Source organism: Paroedura picta, chromosome 1 (genome assembly GCF_049243985.1).
Source record: "Paroedura picta isolate Pp20150507F chromosome 1, Ppicta_v3.0, whole genome shotgun sequence".
Classification (NCBI taxonomy): Eukaryota; Metazoa; Chordata; class Lepidosauria; order Squamata; family Gekkonidae; genus Paroedura; species Paroedura picta.
In genome coordinates this window covers 200691431-200711228 of record NC_135369.1, presented here as the reverse complement: position 1 = coordinate 200711228, position 19798 = coordinate 200691431, and the positions used below count along the sequence as shown (strand labels likewise).

At 46.9% G+C, this 19798-nt stretch overlaps 1 protein-coding gene across 2 annotated transcripts in view; it reads left to right on the top strand.

The window, feature by feature from the left end:
- The window catches only part of KIF16B (kinesin family member 16B), a 185175-nt gene that overhangs the window by 81501 nt on the left and 83876 nt on the right, over positions 1-19798 (top strand). Inside the window, exons 16-19 of one of the 2 annotated variants that reach the window (XM_077316492.1) lie at positions 13942-14024; positions 14195-14283; positions 18845-18877; positions 19112-19165. In XM_077316492.1, coding sequence (XP_077172607.1) covers positions 13942-14024; positions 14195-14283; positions 18845-18877; positions 19112-19165 — 259 coding nt within the window. The remainder of the gene's footprint in view (positions 1-13941; positions 14025-14194; positions 14284-18844; positions 18878-19111; positions 19166-19798) is intronic. The other variant, XM_077316503.1, reaches the window with a different exon arrangement.

Below are 19798 nucleotides of genomic sequence, written 5' to 3'. Positions count from 1 at the left end.
AGTACTTGGATTTGGGATCACCAAGGAAGTCCAGAGTTTCTGGGCAGAGGTCGGCAATGGCAAACAACCTCTGAACATCTCTTGTCTTTAAGCCTTACGAGGTCACTGTAAGTTGGCTGCAGCTTGACAAGGCATTCCACTACCACCACCAAAACTGAACCAAGATAGTAGTACACACCCATCTTTGTAATAAGCAAGCTGCCTCCTCTCTACCCATTGTATCTCAAGAAACACAACATCTGTGTTTAGAGATGGACACAAGCCAACCCACAGGTCTCTGCAAACCTATAAAATGGGGTAGTTCATGGGTCACAAACTGGGCTTGTATGGCCATGCCCCTGATGACCATGCATGATCACATACCGGTCTGACCCCCTCTGTGTGTGTTTTTCAGGGGTGGGGTTTCCTCCCTGAGTGCACACACATGAGTGTGTGAAGCATACAAAAATATCTCTTCCAGCATAGATGGGCTTGGGAGAGTTGTCTTTTGGCTACTCCAGTGATTGCCCATCTAGCTTGATTGGCATCGTTAGCCAAGAGTAGTGCTCCCCTTGATTTCAGTGGGAGAGCCTTGGTATGTATAGAGCCTGGCTGCTCATTTCTGGCTGGAAGAGTTGGCATTTCTATTTATCCCCTTGCTTGGATACCCACCTGTTGACCTAGGCAATGCAGAATGAAGCATATGTCATGTTGACTCCATCATTCTGTTCTCCTCTCGCCCATTTCCATGTGTGTTGAACAGCTCATCTGGCCACAATGGCCATTGAGAGCTGGGATTGCCATGACAACAACTGGTCCATAGTTCCCCATCTAGTGAGATGGTCCCCCAAAAACTTCAACACCAAAGGCACCACTTCAACACCAAGTTTACATTCTTTCTCCGGGCATACTTCCCCTCTCTTCAGGGCCCCATTCCAAATATTCTGAATTTCTGTCTTTCTCCGTGCCACCCGTCCAGTCCAATACTCTGTGTCACACAGTGACCAAAGCCCAGGGGCCATCAGGAGATCTATCAGTGAGACTAGAACTCCAGAAGCCCTCCCACTGTTGTCCCCCAAGCACCAAGAATCCAAAGCATCACTGCCCCAGACAGAGTGCTTCATTGGTACCTTGTCCCTAATAGTCATGGATGGACCTCTGCTCCAGATATTTAGCCAGTTTCCTCTTGAAGCTGTCTATGTTTGTAGCTGCTACCACTTCCTTGATGGACCAGCAAAAGGTGGCTTCATGAGTTCTACAGCTGGGCAGGGAAAATTAGCCAAAATCCCTGCTTCTCATCCACAGAAGTTGTCCATGGAGTCTAACCCAATAAAATGATGACATGTACATTTGTTAAAGAGATAAAATTGAGCTCTAAATCCCCCCTCCCGCATGCCCTTCACAGCCCATTTGACCAGGTATAATAGTTAAAGCAGTGGATTCTAATCTGGAAATCCAGGTTTGGTTCTCTGCTCTTCAACTCAAAGCCTGCTCAAAGACCTTGGCCCCGTAATGTTCTCCCAGAAGTCTCTCAGCTCTGCCTGCATCATAAGATGCCTGTTGTGGGGAGAGGAAAGGAATGTGCTTGCAAGCTGCTTTGAGGATCCTTAAACTAGAGAAAAGTGGGGTCTATTTTTTAAAAAATCCTGCTCTAACTATTTCTCTTGGAGTTACTAGAGCTGGAAGTGCTATAAATCCTACTGTCTTCATCAGTATGTAGGTGCAGTCTTTTCCCCCCAAGCTGTTAAGTCTTTAGTTTTTACTTTCTTCTTTTTTTGTAGAAGTAAATACTGCAGTCAAGTCCTATTTCTGGAAAGAGAAATGTGCTTTAGTCACGAAGTTCCTCTGTAGTCTGAGCCTCCCTTATATGCTGGGGGAAGCATGTGCGGGAATCTTTATAGGGTTGGGGTATGAATGTGCCAATTGAGAACGGCTTTTTTCTCCCTGTTTCTTCCCAACAGTTGACAGAGTACCCTTAAATCTCTCTGAGTTTCAAAAAAAAAGAAAAAGGCAAAATAGTAAATTTAACTTTTGGGCTAGCACAAAGGATGAGAACGAGAGAAAAAAATCTTTTGGGAAAATAAGGACCATGTGAAAGAGTTAAAAGAGGAACTGTTTTACAGTGATAAGCTGGCAGAATTGCATCCGGCTGGGACTCCTTCAGAACGGTTTCATTAAAAAAAGGAGGAAAAGGGTATGCGGATTGAGAAGAAGGCCAACCTGTTCCGTCGCATAAATTACGGTGATGGTATTGAAATGGCTTTGCGGCATAAAGTTTTATGAACAGTAAATCTTTTTAAAGATAAGACGGCGATAAAGCGCAGCGCAGGCGATGTTGACATAATTTTGAGCTGAAAAGAAGCACTGGATGCTGCCTATCTAAGGGATGACTTGCACAATTTACAGAGCGTGTTTGCTTTACGATCTTTTTTTTTCTTTGTTGCATTTTAATTTCTGTTGTGAATTGTGGGTTACGGTTGTCAAAAGGAGGAGGTTGCTGCACTGCGAAATGGTTTGAGAAAATTGTTCTAGGCCGGGGATCACCAGTATGGGTGTCCCTGGCTGGCCCAGTGCTCACCTGGTGACAGCTAAGCTTTTTTAGAAGGTAGGCGGGGCTTTTGCCCAGCAAGGCTTCTGAGTGGCTGTTTGAGACCTGATTGGCTGTGCAGATTTTTTAAACCAGGGGAGTCAAACTGTGGCCCCTCCAAATTGTCGCGCATGCGCATTTGCGGCCGCGTATGGCGCAAACGCACATGCGCGGCCACTGGATCGCCCTCCCCCCCCACTGGTCCGCAGCCTTAAACAGGTTGCGGACCACTGCTCTACATATACAGGTGAAAATCTGAATGTGACGTCATCTGACGCTCTAGGAGCTACGAGGGACACTATAGAGCTGATGCGCTGGTGTCATGTCTGTATTTTCAACCTGCTGTGATGACACATAGCATGCTGTCCCATCCACCACATGCCCCACCCCTCAAGAACCCAGGACGGGGCATTCCCGAGGGAAAGGAGCTCTCTACTGTGCCTTTAATTTACCTAACTTTTAACCATTCAGCATACGGGTTGGTTTACCCAACTATAAACTTCGTTGATGTTTCAGGGGAAGTCAAACTGCGGCCCTCCAGATGTCAATGGACTACAATTCCCATGAGCTCATGGGAATTGTAGTCCATGGACATCTGGAGGGCCGCGGTTTGACTGCCCCTGGTTTAAACCTTGCTTTGGCAGCAGCTGCCACTACAGCACCAGAATCTTCACTGTGAGAATTAAGGGAAGCTGTGAGAATGCAGCATGAGTCAGAATTCCAAAGATATTAAAACCTCTCTTCTGCACCAGGTTTGCTGTTTTGTAGTCCTGTTACTCGAGGGTAAGGGTCATCCATTAATGTGTTGTGTCAAAACAGCAATGCTGTGCTAATTAGGAATTCACCGCAAATACTAGGTTTCCTGGCAAAAAAGCAACAGATAGAGATGGAATTGACAAATGACATTATCCTCCAAGCGGTTACCTGGTAGAATGGATATGCGTTGACAGGATACAAAAATAGTATTCCATTCCCGATCTGAGAAGAGAGCTGAACCAGCCTTCTGGCTTACTGAACTGTTTAGATTGCAGGCATTTCAAGGCAACATGGTATTTCATGATATTTACAGAATGGGGGGTCTAGCTCATAACCAGAACCTCTAGAGCACCCTTGTGTCTCCACAAGTTGAGAAAATTGTTTGCTTGAGCCTTTCCAAGAGTAATTAAGGAACAACAGCTGACGTTCTTGGTAGCATCTGCTCTTGTTTGGGGCAAACGGATCAACCAAAAAAGAATGGACTCAGAAAAGACCCCAGAGAGAAGGAAACCAAAGACCATGAAATGCCAACTCTAAATTGCCCTGTAGCTCTCCAGAACCATCTTAATCCTATTATCCATCTTTGGAACATCTCACCACACAGATTTTCTTTTTTTTTTTCAAAACTTAGAGGCAGTTGGTCCTTGGGGTCATGCCTAGTTGATTGGCATGAAAGATGTGAAATTCATCCAGAACTAATGAGCAAGAAGATGTCTAAAATTTTAATTGACGCAAGGCATCAAGCCACAGAGCTTGCTGTGCATCCCTTAGGGTCGAAACTCCTTTTAGAAATAGCCAGAATGCACTGAGGGTGATTTGAAATTGCTCTTCTGACAACTAGAAGTCCTGAATCCTAACTCTTGAGAGATCACGCTCAACTTTTCTGTAGATGTCAGCTTCCACTAGATCAACAGATATGAAGTTGCCTTTGGTTCCATCAGTTTGATGGACCATTGGTCCATCAAAGTCAATATTGTCAATGTAGACTGGCAGCGACTCTCCAGGATCTGTAGCAGAAGTCTTTCACATCGCCTACTATCGTATCATTTTAAATGGGGATGCTGGGAATGGGAGCAAGGACCTTCTGCATGCCAAGCAGATGCTCTGCCACTGGGTCACAGCACTGGCAAACAACTTACATTCATCTTTGGTCTTCCGTGCAGGCCTGTGCTGGGACTCACCTTGACGTTGCCTCCTTCCTCAGAACTATTGCAAGCCATTGGTTGATGGGGGGCACCCTTTCTCCCCCAGTTCCTTTTTTGCCGCCATTGGAAAAGTCTCTCTTCAAACAGTTCTCTCCCTGTTTTGATCCATTCTTAAAGAAAGGCAGATAATCAGAATTGTAAGCTGTTAAAAAAAGAGTTAAACGGTTTGTTTTTGTTTGCCTCAGGACAATTTATTAGAGCCAAAGGGCTGCCTTAAAGGTAAAGGTATCCCCTGTGCAAGCACCGAGTCATGTCTGACCCTTGGGGTGACGCCCTCCAGCGTTTTCATGGCAGACTCAATACGGGGTGGTTTGCCAGTGCCTTCCCCAGTCATTACAGTTTACCCCCCAGCAAGCTGGGCACTCATTTTACCGACCTCGGAAGGATGGAAGGCTGAGTCAACCTTGAGCTGGCTGCTGGGATTGAACTTCAGACTGCATGTCTGCTGCCTTACCACTCTGCGCCACAAGAGGCTCACTTAGGGCTGCCTTAGTACCCCCTTATTTTCTGCAGGGAATTATGGCTCATAAAGTGCTCTTTAAGATGTGAACTAAATGTGGTACCAGAATGCCCCTCTCCAGTGAGCACAGCCTGTGCCTTCTACGTTTGGGATAGGAACATAATGTGGGGGCATGTTGGTTGTGCCAACAGTTCACTCCAAAAGCCAGGAACAACAGAGCATTCCGTTTGAAATTTGTGTTGTGGGGAAAAGCTTTACCTTCCTCCAATATGCCTTTTCAGTCCATGCTGCAGGCAGAGCAGCCTACAAAAGCCACCCACAGTACCTTTGGTTCCATCAGTTACCTGTTTGCTATCTCCAACCCCTTTAGTGCCACATAGTGTGTCAGAACCGCTGGCCAAGAAAAAGAAGACCAAATTGAAACATAAAGACAGATCCAAATCAGAATCTCATTCCCATCACCCTTGATCTGAGGGATCTGGTGCCAAAATCCAAGGCATCTGGTGGCAATTCAACGACAATCTGTCATTGTCTGGCCTTACTATAAATAGGAGAAGATCTAGGCTGGAATGGACTCAAATTGTTCTGTTCATCTGGGGCATCCTTAGATTAGCTGGGTTATATCCCAACTATCAGAGACAGTGTGATAAACTCCTTAGTCTGTAGTTTTTCACATTGACAATTCCAGAGGGCATAATCTATTCAGAGATTAATGGGGTTGATGGCCTCAACTGAGGCTGTTCTACGTGTGGTCAAACTCTTTATGCAACCATTGCAAATCTGGTTTTAAAATTCAAGCTTAGTGTGCCCTCCCCCCACCAGCTCTTTTCCATACCTAGACAGGTTATTAAACTCCTCCCTTCTTGGGCATGCAATGGCAATATATTTGCTGGCTCCCCTTGTGACCTTCAACAACACAAGGTTGTCCTCACAACTGAGTCTTCCGTAGGGGGGAGAGCACTGTGAGGGCTTTACCGTAAAAGAAGTTGGCTTTCTTGCAAAAAGCAGCTAAAGTCCTGGAATTGAGAGCCATAAAATATGTTCTTATCTCCCTTTCAGGCATTGTTCAGGGGAAATTGGTCCTAATACAAACAGATGTCGCTGCTGTGTTCTGTGTCAACAGGCAGGGAAACACAAGATCCATTTATATCTGCTAAATGTGGAAGCTTCAGAGACATGGCGTTGGGCTTTGAAACACAATGCTCATCTTCAAGCCATCCACACTGCTGGGGAATGCAGCTTGCAAGTCAACATCCTCAACGGGGTTCATCCATCAAACCACAAATAATCCCTTGCAGATCAATATAAACTTTTCCCGCCAACCTGATACAACAACAAAACCCCATGCTTCTGATCCTTGGATGGCAGCGCTCTCCTATCAATAGGTGATGTCTTCCAGTTTACCTGGGAGGGCCCCCCTTTTTAATTTGCTTCCTCCCTTTCCTCTGGTGACCAGAGTGGTGGCAGAAGTAGGGTTCACTCCCCTGCTCAAAAGATGCTTCCATACACTGCCCAGATGCTCCCAACTTACTGAGGAGCAGGCAGTTTTTTCACCACAACATTCCACATCTCCACCTTACGATGTGAAGATCAATGAGCAATAGGACATTCCTATAAAGGTTCAGGAGGTTGTGCAGACTTCATGTGTCTACTTGGTCCTGTTATGAAACAAAGTGAAAATGTTTCTTGACTTGGGCTCTTTCGAGGGTTCTTGCCCTAGGTCAGGGGTAGTCAAACTGCGGCCCTCCAGATCTCCATGGACTACAATTCCCATGAGCTCCTGCCAGCGAATGCTGTCAGGGGCTCATGGGAATTGTAGTCCATGGACATCTGGATGGCCGCAGTTTGACTACCCCTTCCCTAGCTCATGCCCCATATTTGATATCCTAGAGTAGTTTATACCTTAAAGACTCAGGGATTGACACTTTTATTTGTTTGTTTGTTTGTTTCTTAGACTTTTAGCCCCTCACTCCCGAGGAAGGGAGCTCATATCTGCTTATCATGCCCCTATCAGAGGTCCTACAGTTTTTAGGCATTCTAAACAGTTCCTTAGGGGCTTGATTAATATGATTAATATGTACTCTCCACATCCCTCATTAGTCCCACAGTGGTCCCTATCATTACTGCTCTCACAACTTTTGCTGATGCCCTTTGAGCCTCTGGCTACTTGTTCGGAAGGAGAGTTGGTTTTTATGCATCGCTTTTCACTACCCGAAGGAGTCCCAGAATGGCTTACATTGTTGTAGGATGGTTAGGGCTAATCCTGCGTTGAGCAGGGGGTTGGACTAGATGGCCTGTATGGCCCCTTCCAACTCTATGATTCTACAATCACCTTCCCTTCTTCTCCCCACAACAGACACCCTGTGAGGGAGGTAAGGCTGAGAGAGCTCTGATAGAACGGCTCTGTGAGAACAACTCTAAACAGGTCTGTGACTAGCCTAAGGTCACCCAGCCAGCTGCATGTGGAGGAGTGGGGAATCAAACCCTCCTCTCCAGATTAGAACCCGGCACTCTTTACCACTACACCAAGCTGGCTCGTTTGACTTGTTGTCTGTCACAGTTTGTCCCCTGTTATCACCCAAGAAAGCATGAAAAGTGAAGCATCATAGTTCAGTGCAGATATTAGAATCTTGAGCTCCCTGGCAACCAGGGCTTGAGATAACTACAGAACACATAACTTGCAACCAAAGGGCTCACAGCCTCTTCTAACCCCCATTCCACAACAGACGAAGCACTTCAATCCTTACTTTTGACAGGAATATTGAACAAAATCATGGCATAGGCAGAGCAGCCCATGTTACTTGTCACACAACCCATCCTTTTCTGCAGAACGTGCTGTGTATACTCTAGATCTGTGGTCCCCAACCTTTTTATCACCAGGGACTGGTCAACGCTTGACAATTTTAGTGAGGCCCGGGAGGGGGGGGAGTAGTCTTTTGTCGAGGGACGTCGCCGCTGCTGCCCGAGCCCCTGCTCCATTTGTTTTCCCGCCACCCACTGCGCAGTCCCACGTCGAGGGGGAGCCCCAGCCATGGTGGCTGCTGGAGAACACCAAAGGTGAGCCGGCAGCAGAGTGGCAGGGCAGCCCCCGAGGCAGCAACCAGGGAGGAAGACGAGGAGGAGCCGTGGCCCATTACCGACTGATCTACAGACCAGTCCCGGTCCCCGGACCAGAGGTTGGACCAGAGATCAACCACATGGTCCTCTGCAGCAGGGGTAGTCAAACTGCGGCCCTCCAGATGTCCATGGACTACAATTCCCAGAATCCCCTGCCAACAAATGCTGGCAGGGGCTTCTGGGAATTGTAGTTCATGGACATCTGGAGGGCCGCAGTTTGACTACCCCTGCTCTGCAGACACCTTTACGAAACATTATGCTCTGGACCTGCAAGCTTAGAAGGGAGGTTGGCAAGGCTGTTCTGCAATCCTTGTTTCATTGACGTAACATGAGAATTTCACCTCCTGGGTCTCTAGTTTGGCAGAATCCCAATGTGAATTTGTACTGAAATCCAAAGGTGAAAACAGGGTTGCACTTACATGTAACCATTGTTCATCTTCTGTGCAGGCACACATTCCTTCCCTCCTGCCCTGCTGTGAGTTCTCTTTTTTCTGTCATTACTTACGGGAACTCAGGAAGAACCGAGGGAGAAAGGACACACACCCCCATCGACCGTATGACCATTGAGGCAAGAAGAAAGAGCTTGCAATGGCTCTGGGGGAGGGAGGTGCCCTCTAGGTGAATTTTTAAGCTTTAGAATGAATCTGTCTGCCGGTGACCTACCTAGCTACAGTCCCAGTGTGTGTGCCCACACAGAAGACAATTTGATGAACAACAGATACAGTTAAATGCAACTCTGTTTTCTGTCTTGTAAAGCTATTTCAGAAAAGGCGGAAAAGTGTATTTTCGTTTGTGAATAACAGAGAAGCATTCGAGACTGTCTGTCTCATGAAGCCAATAATAGCATGGGGATGACTGGACAGTCTCTTGGGACTTTTTTTTGCCATCTAGGCACGGCTGATTTATAACGACCCTGTAGGGAAGGGGTGGCCAAATCTCCAGATGTCCATGGACTACTGTTACCCCTGCCACACTTTGGCCATACCTGCTGTAGGGTTTGCAAGGCAATTGATGTTTTCCATTGTCTGCCTTCACATCATGACCTTGATATTTTTTGGATGTCTCCCATCCAAATACTTACTGGAGACAACCCTGATTAGCTTCTAAAATCTAATGAGACTGGACTAGTCTGGTCCATTCAGGTCAGGGTTCTTAGAACCTGCTCAGCAAGACAGAAGTCAGGTATGGGACTCAAACACTCCTAATCCTCCTGCTAATCTTCCCATATGCCCAGAAGTAACATTTGCCATACCGAGTAGTGCAGGGGTAGTCAAACTGCGGCCCTCCAGATGTCCATGGACTACAATTCCCAGGAGCAAATTTGCTGGCAGGGGCTCCTGGGAATTGTAGTCCATGGACATCTGGAGGGCCGCAGTTTGACTACCCCTGGAGTAGTGCATTTAGGTAAACACACTATCCGTACCTAGTAAAGAGCTGACCTGTTCAGTTGCCCCAGTTGCTGAACCTCATCCTGCATGACTTCATAGACAAAATCTTCTCCTCCTGACTCATTTCCTGAAATAAATATGTGTGCCATGCAAAGTACAGCTTCAGTCTGCATTTTAATTATGGAAGAGCTCTAGAAACTCTCCTTGTTTTTAAAAAAACTGTTCCTAATTTAATGTCGCCGAGGGTGAATATTAATATCTGAGGAAAATATTTCATGTCAATATCCTAATCTAGTCTGCCGAATTATTATTATAATATATAGCACAGTATTCTGCCTCCCAAATGGATGACTCATTTTATATCTGTGTAAAGATAAGATGAATATACCAAGTTAGTTAACAGGGGGGCAAATCCTCTCAGGTCACTCATCTGTCATTCCTTGCCTGGAAATGTGGTTCTGGAATTACTAATTGAAGTACTAGTTGACTGCAGATATCGTATAAATTGAGAGAACTGTTTTCTCTTGTAGTTCTGTTAGAAACTTGGTTTGGAGGTCTCAACACTCACTTATGCAGTGGGTGAGAATGACACATTGTGGCCAGGACCAGATCGTACTAATGTTAGGAGTTGTGGCTTCAGTCTACAGGTATTCCATCTTAGAATCATAGAATCACGGAGTTGGAAGGGACCTCCGAAGCAGCACTGCATTTTAGAGTGGTTTTTAAAAAGAAAATGCAGCTTTTCTTAGAGGGTTAAGATTTTTCTGCAGCTTCTGGGTGGGGCCTCAAGTGGGTAAAAATTTTCATCTCTCCCATGCAGGCTCAGTCAGTAGATTATCTATCTGTCTATCTATCCATCTATCCATCCACCACAACTACTTACTCACAACCTTTATCAACTTTCTTACCATTGAGAACCCCCTGAAACATTCTTCAGGCTTGGAGAAACCCCAGAAGTGGTGGGATCCTGCAGAATATGGTTGGGAAGCAGAGCTGTGGACACGCCCACCTGGGCCCCTCCCCTTCCCACCCCCTCCAGGCCCATCACTGGCCATTTTGGGAGAAGTGGGTATGACCAGATATGGTTATATCATCCAATTAACATTAATCAGTTTTTTAAAATAAGTATAAAACCTAATTAACTCCCACCCATTCGGGAGACCCTTCCAGGGCTGTCAAGAAATCCCAGGGTTTCATGAAACCCTGGTTGAGAAAGCCTGGTTTGGAGGCTGGAGGCGTTGGGTGCTTGGGCCTGGTTGAGGCTCAGGCTCTGGGCTGGTTTCCCTGAGCAGTTCTGGTGCTGCTGAGGCTGTTGGCAGTGGCTGAAGCCCAGGAGCCCATCCTGACAAGACTCTCAGCTCTGCCTCTTCCTTGGAGTCAGGCAGGCATGCAGCTGGTGGGGGCCTGACAGTGAGCTGTAGAACAGGGGTAGTCAACCTGTGGTCCTCCAGATGTCCATGGACTACAATTCCCATGAGCTCCTGCCAGCGTTTGCTGGCAGGGGCTCATGGGAATTGTAGTCCATGGACATCTGGAGGACCACAGGTTGACTACCCCTGTTGTAGAATATTGGGAAGTGATAGCAACAAGCATTTCAGCTGGAACAGGCTAAACCAGGGTGGCTCAGCTGTGGCTCTCCAGAGGTCCATGAACTTCTTGGCCACTACAGGTTGACCACCCCTGGATTATACAATCACTTGTTTTGTCGCATGCATCCCATCTTCCCTTCAAGGATTGTTCCTGTGTCCAATAACAACGGCTTGGTATCTCTTCAAAGTAAAAATAGGGAGGTTAGAGAAGTCAACATATGTTCTGTGGGATTAAATTGATGATTTTTTTTTAAGAAAGAAAATGTTAAGATAATATTGACGTTTGGAGGCAGCTCGTATTGGTTTACATGAAACGCTTGAAGGCTGTGATTATGTTAATTATTCGTATTCCGCTTGTCTCGCTAAATTGGGAGTCCAAGTACAGTATTTATAGCATGCTTATCTCATTGCATTTTCTGTGGGACATTTTCTATGTGTAAAGAATTAAAAGAATGACCAAATGGATGCTTAAAATAATTGTTTTCCTGTTGCTTATTATGTTGTGGGTATAATTGGGGGGGGGGGGCTAGATCTCTTTTTGAAATGTTTTTGCTTGCTCAAGAGGCAGGAGAAATACATGAACCAATGCCCTGTATAAGGCCATTATGAAAGAGTCTGCTCTTGTGACTTCAGATCCATTGAAACTTTTGTCCTATGTCCCATTCAGTGGCCAAGATTTGAGCACAGAGGATTTCCGAGGACCATTTTATCTTGCTTCCCAGGAAGGTCAGATCAGGATAAAACTAGTAGTACTGCTGGCAGATAGGAATAAGTGCATTTCTTTCGGCATGGCAAAATTAGTTGCTGCTGTCAGAAAGGTTGACAGTGAGCCTCATCATGTAAGCACGGTTGGACCGCTCTCGAACAGTCCCGCTCCGGGTCCTTAGCCATTGAATTGTAAGGTTGTGTTTTGAGAGATTTTCAACAAGGCTTACGTATTTTAATTATTCTATGAGAATGTGTGGGCATTTCTTTGTTTTGCCCGATGTAATCCTTGTGCTGTTGCTATGGCTTCTTTGCTGATGGGATGAGAGACCAAGAAAAGGACCGATTGGCATGAGGCTGTTAAAAACCAGCCCGGGTTTTGATAATTGGGTGACAGAAGAGTCTTTGAAGGAAGATGGGGAAATGGGAGGGAAAATAAAAGGAATTGCTTAGTTTGGGCCATTTCCGCACAGAGGGCCAAACTGAATGATGTCTCCTACCCACAACTGCGGGAGAGTATATTGCGCTATTTCTCCCCCTCCACACTCTGCCGCTGCGTCTCGCCTTTGCCCCTCCTCATTAGCGATGGAAAAAGCACAAGAGAGAGCAATGCGGTCTTTTACTCACCACTCCCTGGCCTGTTGATCGATGGAGGCAACCAATTGGAGGTTTGTGGGTCTAGTGCAGGGGTAGTCAAACTACGGCCCTCCAGATGTCCATGGACTACAATTCCCAGAAGCCCCTGCCAGCATTCGCTGGCAGGGGCTCCTGGGAATTGTAGTCCATGGACATCTGGAGGGCCGCAGTTTGACTACCCCTGGTCTAGTGCGATTTTAAAAAAAACGAAACCTAGTGTGACAGTGCGTATGTATTGCCACGGAAGGTAAAGCACACACAAAAAATCCAAGCCCAGCTGGCCAGGAGAGGGAGGCAGATTCTCACCCCTGTAGGAGTTCAACCACCATTAAAATTCTCTCTGGTGGTCCTAAGGTAACCTCTGCCGCCCAAGCCACTGCAGCCTCCTGCCCAAGTGCCTCCTTCCCTTCCTCCTCTCTTGTGTCATACTCCTGTCCCTCCTGCTCCTCTTCTCCCGCCCCCCCTGCTGGTCCACTCACCTGCTGCACAGCCCTTCCTTCCCCACTCGCCTTTGAAACAAAGAACACACAGACACAGGGGGAATGGTTCTAAAAACAGCTGCACAGAGAACACTAGAATTACATAGTGCTACATGACTTCTCCTTGGAGGCTGAGAGTGATGCCCTTGCAGGATGGGCCAATAACTCGAGGTCTCCACCTCTCATCCCATCTCCTAGGACCACCTTGCAGCCACCAACCCATTCCCCTCCCAGCTGCTGACAAGGTTCAAAAAGCTGCTTGCATGCCCCCCCCCCACACACACCACCACCAATGTTTACATTCACAGCAGTAGAGGCACTTTTCTGTTCTTCCTCCCGGCCGTGAGATAAGGTCAGTTCAAGTTTAGTTTTAATGTAAACATCAGCATAAACATTACTATCTGTAAGCTTCCTTCTGTATTCCAAAAAGACAGCAAATTGTACTCTCTCCTTTAGAGCAGGCCTGCTGAATCAGAGAACAAATCCAGGTGCAAAGTCATATCCACTGACTAACAGCAGAGCAAAAATGTTAGAAATTTGTCACCCATCACCCACACCAGACACGCTGTGAGGGAAGTAGGTCCGAGAGAGCTCTGAGAGAACTGGGACTGTGGAGGAGGAGTGGGGAATCAAACTCCAGATTAGAAGCCGCTGCTCTTAACCACCGCATGAAGCTGGCTCTCTTGGTTGTTTTTATTGTCTCACACACTCCTCTTTCCCAGTATGTTAAAAAATGAATTGTCATGTACCCTTTCCTGGGGCTGCGTATAAGTGTGAGAGGGAGAGTTCCGCCTCCCGCGGCAGCCATTTTGTGGTCATGCCCACCATTCTCTGTCAGAATTCCCAAGTGTGCCTGTAGGCTCAGAAAGGTGGAGGACCCCTGTCCTAGGACACATCAGCTGGCTGTTCAGTCCTGAGTCAGGGGAGCCGCGTTGCTTCCTTTTGCTCATAACAAACTTGTTCCATTTGATCAGAATTGACCCCTCCCCAAACTGAGCTCTGTTGCTGTTGTTCCATGCTCTGGACATTTTTCTTGCCAGGTGCCGTTATCTTGCTTGGGAGAACCAACATGTTTCGATTCAACCATCCCAAGGAAGCGGCTAAACTGAGGGAAAAAAGAAAGGTAAGCCCAGGGACATTCCTGGGAAGACTCGATGTCTCGTCAAGCAGTCCAGTCGAACCGTTTGCTCTTGGTTCAGTAAATGTCTAAGAAATGCTGAGTTTGGGGTGGGAAATGTGTGCCACCATGATTTCAATAGCGAGTAATTGTTTGATATCCTGCTGTTTTGTTAGAGCGGCCTGCTTTCCTCCTTCAGCTTATCTATGACGGACCTTTCAAAATCATGCGAGAACCTCTCTGCGGTCATGTTGTACAATCCAGGGTGAGTAGATCTGGAAGAGCCATTCTGCTGATCTTGGCAACAGGAGTGCTGCTTAGTCGTCCGTGTTTGAAAAACAAGGTTTTTGCATCTGTCCCGCTGCAAATGCATGCCCGCGCCTAGAATTTGTCATGCATTCGTAGGTAGCATCTGCTGCAGAATGTCCCACAACTGTGCATGAGTGTCTTTTCCGAGCTCTTAGTTCAGTCGAGAGGCGACAGAACTTGTTCGGAGGTTGCGTCAGGGGAAATAAAAGAATTGATCAATTCTTCCTTTTTTCCGATGAACGATCAGTACTGCCAGACTGTTCCAGACAGGCGATGCTCACACAGAGTGGTGGGGCCTGGCACCGCTGCTTAAGTCAAAATGCAAAACAAACCTGGTGCAACCATTAGTTTTTCTACACCAGGGGTAGTCAAACTGCGGCCCTCTAGATGTCCATGGACTACAATTCCCATGAGCTCCTAGGTCCCCAACTTGCTATCTGAGGGTGCCATGCCCCCTGTCAGAACTATCCTGGGGCCCTCCAAATGTTTTTAGAAAATGGGCAGTGCCACGTTGGACTTATGCCCAGCAAGGCTTCCTGGCTATAGGAGATTTAATTGGACGTGCATCCTTTAAAAAAAAACGTTGCTTTAGCAGCACCTGCCACCCCAGCCTGAGGGTCTTCAATGGCATTGGCAGCCATTGTGTGGCTGGCACCACCCCCTTGTGCAGCCATTTTGTGACAGTCGTTTTGTGGCTGCCCCACCGCACTGTGTCAGAGGCTCCCACGGGCTCCAAAAGGTTCAGGACCCCTGCTGCGGACTGACTAACCCAGCTACTCCTGCTTGTTGATCTTTCAAGAGCCAGTTTGGTGTAGTGGTTAGGAGTGCGGACTTCTAATCTGGCATGCTGGGTTCAACTCTGCACTCCACCACACACAGCCAGCTGGGTGACCTTGGGCTAGCCATGGCACTGATAAAACTGTTCTGACCGAGCAGGAATCTCAGGGCTCTCTCAGCCTCACCCACCCCACAGGGTGTCTGTTGTGGGGAGAGAAATGGGAAGGCGATTGTAAGCCGCTTTGAACCTCCTTCGGGTAGAGAAAAGCGGCATATAAGAACCAACTCTTCTTTCCTGCTACGTGTTTTAACTTTCACTGTATGCAAGGGATTTATGTCGGACCTCTGCCTATTCAAGCTCCCCAGAATTGTCACCTCTGTCAGGTTATTATCAGTCAGCTAGTTCAGAGTCTGTGTTCATCCCTCATGCCCTCATGCAATATACTCTTGCTTTAAAAAAAACTATTTTTAGTATTGTGTTTTGAATACCAAGCACGCCATTGACTTTCACCGGACCTTGTTGAACACGTATCTCTCTGTGAAATTGGGAAAACAACCTACAACATGATCTTGTGAGGAGGAAATTGGGGATTGTCAAGGGCAGGCTCTTGTTACAGATAGCATAAGCAGAGCCCCGTTGCATCAGAATCAGGGACCATCCTGAATTTTATTTAGAATAGTGGCCTTCCAGATGTTTCTGAGGGTGCTTGCTATAGACCAGCCTTTTTTCAACCTTTTGACCATGGAGGAGCCCCTGAAATAAATTCTCAGGCTTCAAGGACCCCCGGAAGTGACGTCAAGTGGCCACGCCTCCCTGCTACACCCCGGAAGTGACTTAACCACCTGCTCCCTTTGCCCTCCTTGCCCTCCCTCCCTCTGCCTTTGCTCCTACTGTGGTGATTCCGCCTCATGCAGGCCAGGAGGAAGGGCAGGAGCTGAGAAAACAGCCTGGATCACTCAGAGCACACCACAATTGACTCCCTGTCTTTGATTTGTTACACCCACAGCCTACCCACCAAGCCCTCTGGGCAAAGGCTGCCAGTTTCCTAGCTTGTGACCAAATCTATCCATATAGGAGGGGAAAGGCTGCGGACCCCCTCTGGAAGTCCTGTGGACCCCTGGGTGGTCCATGGACCCGTGGCTGGGAATCGCTGCTATAGACTAACCCTAATTCCTACAGGTTGATTCTAGCCCCATCTCTTCGGATCGTGGAAGCTGAGCAGGGGGGACCCTGGATTAGAGCTTGGATAGGAGACCACCAAGGAAGTCCGGGGTCACTACATTGAGGCAGGCAATAGTATTTGTCTCCAGGCATATGCAGGCGGAAAGAATTTGGACTGGAGTGGGGTACAACATGACATAGATATTCCCTCTCCCTCAGTACTCAGGCATCCAGTGCAGCTGATGGGCAGTAGGTTCAGGGTGGACAAAAGGAAATACTACTTTACACAGAAAGTGATTAAAATATGGAATTCGCTGCCAGAGAATGTAGTGATGGCCACAGGAATAAACAGTTTTACAAGAGGTTTCGATAGATTCATGATCAGTCTGTCAGTGGCTACTGGCCATGGTGACTGAGGGGAACTTCCACATTCAGAGGCACTAATCCTCTGAATCCTGGAGCCAGGAGGCAACATATGGGGAAAGCCTCAGCCTCTCTGCCGTGCTATTGGCCACCAGAAGAACCGGTTGTGAGACAGGGTGCTGGACTAGAGGGACCATTCAGTAGGGCTCTTTATGTCCCCATGAGACATAAGGAAGGGTATAAAGAGAGGAAACAGGTTAAAAAAATTTAAAATGATAAGTACGATAAAATAAGAAAATGAATAGTCAACCCCCCCTCCTATGGCCTCCTCTTGCTAACAGGCTGAAATCAGGAAACACATCACTCCAGATTTCACGGTAACTGTTCTGGCTCTCCAAATTCTGTTTATTTGAAGTGACGCCCTGCACTCTCAGCCCTTGTGGTTTCAGGAGGTTTATCTTGACCATAAAACACAAAACACAGGGGTTTTAGTTTTGTTTTGAGGGGCGTAAACTAAACAGGTAAAAATGATCAATTAAATGCCCGTGTTTCTGCAGACCACAGTAGTGGTTCTGTTTTGCTTTGTAAGTGCAGATTCCCAGCAAAAGCTGCAAGTCAGCAAAGACCCATTTAGTGGTCCAGGCAAAAACCAACACCTTGTGTCCTTCCCTGTGTTGGAAAGGAATTCCTTCCTTATTCCCTGCTAATCTTGCATAGGACTGCGCTATCTTTGAACAGCCTACTCAGGATAAGAGAGAGTCCATCCCCCCTTTGTATTACCAATTCCGACTACTACGGGAACACAAGTTGCCTGACTCTTGTTCTCCAAGGCACTTTCCCCTTGGAACTGCGGGTGTTCAGAACAGAACTCTTAGTCTGAGGAAGAGTGCTCACACCTTGAATAAATCTTTGGTGGTCTTAAAGATGCCACTGGACTCTGATTTTGTTTTGTAATACTATTTCTGTGAGGCCTAATTCCAGGCAGGCTGGGGCTTGTGGAATGATCTGTAAATACCTGCATCCGCCCTAAGCACCTTGGCCTTGGCCTGTGTCTGTTACAGTTTTGGGTACTCTGCAGGGCTCTTTGCCTAATTTGGTGTAACTTACAAAGCGAGAAGAAATCCTACTGCTGCCCATGAGGTACAGAAGCAGGGAAAGCGCTTGGGGCAGGGAAGATGTGAAAGCTCTTCTCTCTGAGAAGCATTAGGGGAGATAGAAGGGATAGATCAGTTGTCCTTTTTGGGCAGGCATTCTATTGCCACCGCCCTGTCCCCCTCCTCCCCCCAATCCTTCTTCTCTAAGAACAATTGGGGGGGAGGCGGAAAGTGGAAGTACTCTACACGTCAAAGTCATGTACAGGTGAAAATCTGAATGTGACATCAGCTGACGCTCTAGGAGCTACGAAGGACACTATAGAGCCAATGCGCTGGTGTCATGTCTGTATTTTCAACCTGCTGTGATGACACATAGCATGCTGTCCCATCCACCACATGCCCCACCCCTCAAGAACCCAGGACGGGGCATTCCCAAGGGAAAGGAGCTCTCTACTGTGCCTTTAATTTACCTAACTTTTAACCATTCAGCATACGGGTTGGTTTACCCAGCTATACACTTCCTTGATGTCTCAGGGGAAGTCCAACTGCGGCCCTCCAGATGTCCGTGGACTACAATTCCCATGAGCCCCTGCCAGCGAATGCTGGCAGGGGCTCATGGGGATTGTAGTCCATGGACATCTGGAGGGCCGCAGTTGGACTACCCCACTCCTCTCTATGTGGGGTTATGCTCCTTTGCAAAGGCTGCAGCATTTAAATTCTTCAATATCTTTAGGAAGAACGCCGACATAACACAAAAGAGTTTAGAGGAGAAAGATAATTCTTACCTGTTCCCTGAGAAATCACTCTAGAAATCATTTCCCATTATTCCTCGGCTCTTCTGCATCTCCACCATCCACACTGAAAGGTTGCCTCAGTGACACTTCTAGTCCAACCATCACCCTTGAATAATTCCATCTAATTTATGGGATTCTGCATGCCACTGATAAAACTGATTAATGGTGATTCTTAATGGGAGACTGCACTGATCCCTTGATGACATATACGCGGTTATGTTCCCTAGCGTTGTTGCCATTACAGACCCCTTGTTGCTGCTTTTTTAATCTTATTTCTGTAAACTCTTCTCTTCACTGATGACTGTTTGTCTCTACCTCCTCTGGCAGTCTTTTCCCTGTAAAAGGACCAATCTGTCTCAGGTTAGAGAAACTCAATTTCTTTATATTGATCGCTTATACCTGCATGTACCTAAAGCCGTTTAAAAAAATCTGCATTAACCCCCTTGCTTCATGTCGCTGTGTTATGGTTGTAAATTAAACGCTGTGTAAACACATTTATTTGTTAAGTCCTGAAATACATTAATACGATTAAGTGTCCTTTATAATCATAGGGGTTTTATAATCATGGGTTCCTTTTTCTTTTATAAACACTAGGTTAGAGTTCGAGAGGCAGCAACGAGAAGAACTAGAAAAATTGGAAAGTAAAAGGTAAGGGCGTCTAAGCGTAAAAATGTCCGCCTGGTGCAGACAGATGAGCATCAGCGAGAGAAAGTAATATATTGTCTCATTTGGTGGAGTGTGTTTTCGAAATAACTTTCAAGTTAGAAAAATGGTGGCGGCTCCTTTACAGCTTTGGCCAAAGACAGATGCATTTCCTCCCGAGGAGCATAACTTCCTTGTTCTCCCCTCTTGAAATGCCCCTGACATTCTGCTCCTGGGGATCCCCTGTTCCCCATGGGAAGCAGAATAGAAAGGCCGTTTCATTTGTAGATGATATGAGGGGACAAGCTAGACACAATTGTCCTTAGAGAGGGTTGACAAGGGGAATTATCCTGCCCCTCTCCTCCCACACCACTGAACACATTTTGAAGCTTCCATGCCGCCCAAGGAGCCTTGCTCCAACTTCAGTGTGGGAAGAGCCATCTAAGTGGGCGGGAGGCTCCTTGCCACAGTACTAAATTTCCATCCTAATGCCATTGTACTGAACTTGGACCCTGTAATAGGCTTTAAGATCAGTTTTCTGTCTTGTGGGAAGGATGGAAGTTAACGTGCCATTATGATGGAGCAGTTAGAATACTGGGCTAGGATTAGAGAATTGCAGGTTCAAATCCCCACTGTGTC